The following is a 7500-nucleotide window of genomic DNA, read 5'->3' on the forward strand; positions in this document are numbered from 1 at the left end:
CCATTCTCTCCTTCTCCTACCTCCTCCATTCCTCTCCTTCTCCTACCTCCTCCATACTCTCCTTCTCCTACCTCCTCCATTCTCTCCTTCTCCTACCTCCTCCATTCCTCTCCTTCTCCTACCTCCTCCATACTCTCCTTCTCCTACCTCCTCCATTCTCTCCTTCTCCTATCTCCTCCATTCTCTCCTTCTCCTACCTCCTCCATTCTTCTCCTACCTCCTCCATTCCTCTCCTTCTCCTACCTCCTCCATTCTCTCCTTCTCCTACCTCCTCCATTCCTCTCCTTCTCCTACCTCCTCCATTCTCTCCTTCTCCTACCTCCTCCATTCCTCTCCTTCTCCTACCTCCTCCATACTCTCCTTCTCCTACCTCCTCCATTCTCTCCTTCTCCTACCTCCTCCATTCTCTCCTTCTCCTATCTCCTCCATTCTCTCCTTCTCCTATCTCCTCCATTCTCTCCTTCTCCTACCTCCTCCATTCTTCTCCTTCTCCTACCTCCTCCATTCTCTCCTTCTCCTATCTCCTCCATTCTCTGCTTCTCCTACCTCCTCCATTCTCTCCTTCTCCTACCTCCTCCATTCTCTCCTTCTCCTACCACCTCCATTCTCTCCTTCTCCTACCTCCTCCATTCTCTCCTTCTCCTACCTCCTCCATTCTCTCCTCCTACCTCCTCCATTCTCTCCTTCTCCTACCTCCTCCATTCTCTCCTCCTACCTCCAACATCCCTCCTCCATTCTTCTCCTTCTCCTACATCCTCCATTCTCTCCTTCTCCTCCCCCTCCTTTGCTCCTCTCACCATAACCACCTTTCCTTTCCCTCCACCGCCCCCTGCCTGCTGGCTGTGCGTACTGCCATCTTCAGGGTTATGTCGGTGACGCCTGGAACGTCTTCGACGCTCTGGTGGTGATCGGCAGCGTCGTCGACATCATACTGAGCCAGGTAGACAGACGTCATGTACAACTCTGTCGCTTCCTCTCCTTCCCTCCTACTCTCCTTTTTTCCTTCCTTTCCTTCCTTCCTTCTCTCCCTTTCTAACGTTGTAATATCTTCATAGGCTGGCTTGGGCCAATCTCTGCTCATGAAGCCAGTCTATTAGATCTGTTGTGGACTTGATGGTTGATGGGCACCATAGGCAAAGATTTATTGAAATTCTAGCCTGGCAGATCAATTGTGGCTCCTCTCTATTCGTTGTATGAAGCAAGTTATAAACGGATCCAGTGTGAAAGATACTGGGATCCTGGGTATGTAACTCAGCCCTGTTACACGCTGACATATTATAACTCAGCCCTGTTACATGCTGACATCATGTTATAACTCAGCCCTGTTACACGCTGACATCATGTTATAACTCAGCCCTGTTACACGCTGACATCATGTTATAACTCAGCCCTGTTACATGCTGACATCATGTTATAACTCAGCCCTGTTACATGCTGACATCATGTTATAACTCAGCCCTGTTACATGCTGACATCATGTTATAACTCAGCCCTGTTACATGCTGACATCATGTTATAACTCAGCCCTGTTACACGCTGACATCATGTTATAACTCAGCCCTGTTACATGCTGACATCATGTTATAACTCAGCCCTGTTACATGCTGACGTCATGTTATAACTCAGCCCTGTTACATGCTGACATGTTATAACTCAGCCTTGTTACATGCTGACATGTTATAACTCAGCCTTGTTACATGCTGACATCATGTTACTGCACCACAATGCATTCTACCTTGTGAAAGTGATAAGAAGTGTTGAGTCAAAGTCTATGGTGACCACTTCTGTCAGCCTGCCACTGTTTCAGTGAGAGCCCAATAAGACATTCAAAACAGACGGCCAAGAATAACTCATTTAGTTACACTATATGATATCTATGCTTTCATATGGCCATTCTTAAAATACCAAACAATGCCTACTCTCCCAGACTCAGTGGCAGACAAGTGTTGACTTTCTGCTTCACTCGATGATCTCAAATCACAACTTGTCAATGTTTTCTCTCTATCTTTCACATTTCTACCTCTTCCTCCTTCTCTTCTCTTCTCTGTGTTCTCTCTCTTCTTCTTCGTGTCTCTGGGATGCGTGTTTGCAGCACTATTTTGCTGATGCATGGAACACGTTTGATGCCTTAATTGTTGTGGGTAGCGTGGTTGACATTGCCATCACTGAGATCAATGTAAGTAGCCATTCCTCACACACACACACACACACACACACACACACACACCCTTCTATCCTGAGAGGGCCTTGCTGTAACATCAGAGTTGCGTTCAAGAACACATTTGTTTGTCTTTTGACAATAAATTGATGACACAGATTGTAATTAGTAACAATACCAAACTGTTTTTGAACGCAACTAATTTATCCCAGTAGAACAACCTTGCATGTGTGACCATTGTGTACAAAATTGTCTGCATCTAACCTCTTGAAATCCCATGTACAGTTACTCTAAGGCCCCTCCCTATACCTCCTGATTTCCAGCTGATGTTAATAGAGAGGCAAAGTGACCGCCAACTTCCTGCTTCAGCACTGTACCAGAGATTTGTATCCGCCATTTATTTTCCCATAGACGTTTTGTAAAATGGTTATCAAAATAGTTCAGCTATATTTAGAATCGGGAGAGATCATAGAACATTTCACTCAGACAAAAAACCTAAAAAAACAAGATACATTTTTTTCCCCTTTAAATCCGCAAATAAATTATATATATATATATATATATATATATATATATATATATATATATATATATATATATATATATATATATAATTTATTTATTTAATTTTTCCTTCCCATTTGGATTGCATGTACTGTATCACTGGTCACTGGTGTGATAGTGCTGAGTGGTTAGCATTAGCATTAGCATGCAGATGATGCTGCTTGCTTTGGTATGGGTTGTGCTGCTAGCTGCTTGCTGGGATGCTCTTCTTTTTTATGAGTTGACATGAAGCTGCTTCTTATTGTTTGTAGATATTGAATGAATCAAAGGTATTGATGATGTCATGACATTTCCAGTACAACAGCACCCCCTTGTGGTTTGCTGGTGTACAGCTGGTTTGTGTCACTCGGATTAACTTGAGGCTTTTGGTTTCAAGTCGGCAGCCATTCCTGTCGTCAAGGTGATAGTGGAACCAGGGGTAAGAAGAAGAAGAAGCCCGCCCCCCCTTCCATCCAAGCCACTCCCCCTTCCATCCAAGCCACTCCCCCTTTCTGTGCTCATCCAAAAGTGCATCAAGATCTTTTTGTCCTCCTCACTATTTGTTGCTCACTAACTGTTGAAACCATGGAGATGTTGTCTGATGACGTTTGAGGGCTTGTTGCTTGTCAAGGTCTCATTCTGAATTCACCTCGTTTGTCACATGTTGGTTCCACTTCCACAGTTTGAATGAGGCTCTTTGCTGAGATCTTGTACTGTTTGGTTACACAGCATGATGACACAGGCCAATGGATAAGGCCGTGTGTCCATCTGGCGTCTTTTCCGACCGTTAAACGCTGGGAGTGGCTGCGCTGGGGAGCGCTGATCTCAGCGCACAATATACAAGGAAGCAGTCTGAAACTAACGTTAGTTCAGTGCGGTAGTAGCTTGATAGCTGATCAGCTAACATTAGCAAACAACACACATACAGTGATTTAGCTCAACACTCACCAGAAATATTAAGTGTCTTAGCCAATCTGCTCCCACAATTGTGGGCCTTTCTGTCTCTGTTGCGATAGTTTCTCCATGATTAAGTTGCCAGAAAAGCAGCACCCGACACCAGCGTTAAAGTTAAAATATTTTCAGCTGGGAGCGCTGCTGGGAGCCGGGCGCACAAAAACGCCGGAGCGCTGTGAAAATAGACGCTGGGCGCAGCGCACTTTCTCTAGACGTCCGTATGCGCCCGCATACGCTCTCCCCCCATTGGAAAGAACTGAAAAATGACGATGAAGCTGATGAAAAGACGCTAGATGGACACAGGCTCTTACACTGTTGTTTCATTTGTTCATCTCAACATAGCTTGTTCGAGTGTTTGCGATCAGGTTCTCATACAGGCTGCACACTGCTTTGAGCTGTCTTGGAATAAGACGGTCAAAGAGCCATCTTGGTGTTTGTCAGTCTGTCTCTTTTGGTTTGTTTGTTTGTCTTTGGACCATAGATTCTGTCTGTCGCCTGTTTCTGAAGCGTCACAGCTGAGTACTGAGCATCTGTTAGTGTCATTCTGTCCTCCAGGGCCCGGTTGCACCAACTGGTCTTACACTGGTCTTAAGCTAAGTTGGTCGTAACTTTACGACCTAACAGCTACGCCGGTTGCACCAAGACGGCTTAAGCTTTATTTTCACTACGACCAGGCGTAACTCTTACGCCTGGTCAGGAGGAGGCGTAGAGCCTGCCTGTCTCCGCGGAGACCTTTTTGAGTCCTTACCGTCATCGTCGTAACACAGCCAGTTCTCCGTCTTTGAAGCACGATGTTAAGATTATAACTAACTAGTTGTGTGGCTTAGCCTTCCCAAATGTTGCCGTTAATTTTTTTAGAATTTAATACATAGAATTGTGAACGTTACATTCAATTTCATTCAGACTGTCTGTCTGGCTCAATCGCCGCCATTTTTCCCCCGGAGCGAGGGAGGGTGAGAGGAGGGAGGATGTTACAGTAGTGGCTGAGAGAGCGTAGTGGCACAGTGCGCTCCAAGCAGGTCGCGAGGCACACATCATCCAATCAGGGGGCATTCCCCGGCAATTCACACGGACGCGCATTGCTACGACCAGCGTAGTTAAGACCAGACGTAAGCCGTGTTGGTGCAACAGGCGTAAATCCACTCTAAAGACTGGTCTTAACTAAGACCGACGTAGGAGTTACGACCAGGCATAGTTAAGACCAGTTGGTGCAACCGGCCCCAGGTCTGTTATTGCTTTGCTCTGATCTGTAATCTGTATGCACATTATGCACATACTGTATATGAAGATTTAGGAAGTGTGTTAGCAGGCATACACTTTTTCACGCACTTGTGCATTGCTTGTTAACCATGTCTCATAGCTGATGAATGAATGAGTGAATGCATGCATGAATGAGTGGTACGTAGATTTATCACTGTCTATGTCTGGACATTACACCTGTTTTCTTCCTTTCCCTCAATCGCTCCATTCGTCCCTCCGTCACCTCCACCTGCTCCACCTCAGAACACAGAGGACAGCGCTCGCATCTCCATCACCTTCTTCCGCCTGTTCAGAGTGATGCGACTGGTCAAGCTGCTGAGCAGGGGGGAGGGCATCCGAACTCTGCTCTGGACCTTCATCAAGTCCTTCCAGGTGAGACTGCAAGACACGCAGCCCGTGCTGCATGAAGGTGTAAGATGATGGACCAATCAGGTAAGTGATGAAGTTAAGCAATTTTAGGTCTTAGACTTAGGATGCAGGTCTAAGTTTGTAAATATGGCTGCTGGATGGTGGACCCAAGTAACCATGCTTCACTGGTAACATGTTAACGTAACACAATCCAACATATACAGTAGGATAGATTGGTGGTCTTACTGGTCTGGTGACCATGCAAATAGCTTTCTCCAGGAATTTTAGAACAATTCAAGTAACCATAACACAGTAATGTAATTAAACTGTGTTATGGTTACTTGAATTGTCAAGTAACCATAACACAGTTTAATTACAAGTCTGCTTCCTCATACTTTCTTCTGAGAGACACAGAACATTAACACATTGACATAGGGTCGGCAGGTTGGCTTTCTGTGTCTTGTTTAAGGAAATGTTTAGTAATAATAATAATAACACTAATAATAATAATAATGTTTAGTAACTGGGTCCCATTTGTTTGCTTGTTTTACACTCAGGCTCTTCCCTATGTTGCCCTTCTGATAGCCATGTTGTTCTTCATCTATGCTGTCATCGGAATGCAGGTAACTTTGTATTTTGTACTTTTGATAAGACGGTATGTGACTCGAATATGATTGGAACCTGTCAGACTGCACTGTATTTGTTGCTCTCTTGGAACATCTCATCTATGATTGTACATGTGATGATGATCATCGTCTTGTTTTTGAATGGTTTGTTGGCTGGTGGCTTTGTGTTGATTTGAAATAGTTATTATAGTTATAATAATCCCTTTTGTATTTGTAGGTGTTTGGGAAAATAGCCATGGTGGATGGAACACAAATCAACCGTAACAACAACTTTCAGACCTTTCCACAAGCTGTCCTGATGCTCTTCAGGTGTGTGTGTGTGTGTGTGTGTGTGTGTGTGTGTGTGTGTGTGTGTGTGTGTGTGTGTGTGTTTACGCTGTTTACAATGTGTTTTTATTGTGTTTACGTTGTGTTTATGTTGGGTTTTCATTGTGTTTACGCTGTGTTTACGTTGTGTTTTCATTGTGTTTACGTTGTGTTTATGTAGGGTTTACATTGTGTTTTCATTGTGTTTTCATTGTGTTTACGCTGTGTTTACGTTGGGTTTACATTGTGTTTTCATTGTGTTTACGTTGTGTTTACAATGTGTTTACAATGTGTTTTCATTGTGTTTTTGTTGTGTTTTTGTTGTGTTTACGTTGTGTTTTTGTTGTGTTTTTGTTGTGTTTACGTTGTGTTTTTGTTGTGTTTTTGTTGTGTTTACGTTGTGTTTTTGTTGTGTTTACGTTGTGTTTACGTTGTGTTTACGTTGTGTTTACAATGTGTTTTCATTGTGTTTTTGTTGTGTTTTTGTTGTGTTTACGTTGTGTTTTTGTTGTGTTTTTGTTGTGTTTACGTTGTGTTTTTGTTGTGTTTTTGTTGTGTTTACGTTGTGTTTTTGTTGTGTTTACGTTGTGTTTACGTTGTGTTTACAATGTGTTTACAATGTGTTTACATTGTGTTTACGTTGTGTTTACGTTGTGTTTCCATGCTAGGTGTGCGACAGGAGAGGCCTGGCAGGAGATCATGCTGGCCTGTCTGCCGGGGAAGCTGTGTGACGCCGAGTCGGACTACAACCCCGGCGAGGAGAAGAACTGCGGCAGCGGCTTCGCCGTCATCTACTTCATCAGCTTCTACATGCTCTGCGCCTTCCTGGTAACCTCCAGATGTTGCACGGTTCTCATTCATCGGCAGTGGGTTCAGTGACAGGCGAGCACATTGTGGGTGCAATGAAATACAAGAAATGTTGTATGTCTCTGTTTCAGATTATCAACCTGTTTGTAGCTGTCATCATGGACAACTTTGACTATCTGACTCGCGATTGGTCGATTCTGGGGCCGCATCACCTGGATGAGTTTAAGAGGATCTGGTCCGAATACGATCCTGAAGCCAAGTGAGTACCCAGGCTGTGCTGTATATCCTGAAGCTGTATATATACATACATGTATATGTGTATATGTGTATATCCAAATAGTGTTTTGTAAAGTTGTCATTCAATATCTCTATAACTAGCAGAATACCCCTCCGTGTGTGACTGGCCGTTTAGTCAGGCCTCGCTCACAGGCCCAATCCCAAACCAGCCCCTATCCCCTAACCCTATCCACTACCCCTCCGTTTGCGCGTTCACGCGGA

The 7500-nt window shown here is 44.2% G+C and overlaps 1 protein-coding gene across 1 annotated transcript in view; it reads left to right on the top strand.

Annotated features, from left to right (window-relative positions):
• The window catches only part of LOC310771134 (voltage-dependent L-type calcium channel subunit alpha-1D-like), a gene marked incomplete at both ends in the record, with an annotated part of 78484 nt that overhangs the window by 47210 nt on the left and 23774 nt on the right, over window positions 1-7500 (top strand). The window contains 8 exons of the mRNA XM_083663798.1: window positions 863-940; window positions 2093-2176; window positions 3099-3140; window positions 5159-5287; window positions 5821-5886; window positions 6107-6198; window positions 6864-7023; window positions 7134-7261. Coding sequence (XP_083519924.1) covers window positions 863-940; window positions 2093-2176; window positions 3099-3140; window positions 5159-5287; window positions 5821-5886; window positions 6107-6198; window positions 6864-7023; window positions 7134-7261 — 779 coding nt within the window. The remainder of the gene's footprint in view (window positions 1-862; window positions 941-2092; window positions 2177-3098; window positions 3141-5158; window positions 5288-5820; window positions 5887-6106; window positions 6199-6863; window positions 7024-7133; window positions 7262-7500) is intronic.

Source organism: Poromitra crassiceps, assembly GCF_964638095.1.
Source record: "Poromitra crassiceps genome assembly, contig: HAP1_SCAFFOLD_377, whole genome shotgun sequence".
Taxonomy (NCBI): Eukaryota; Metazoa; Chordata; class Actinopteri; order Beryciformes; family Melamphaidae; genus Poromitra; species Poromitra crassiceps.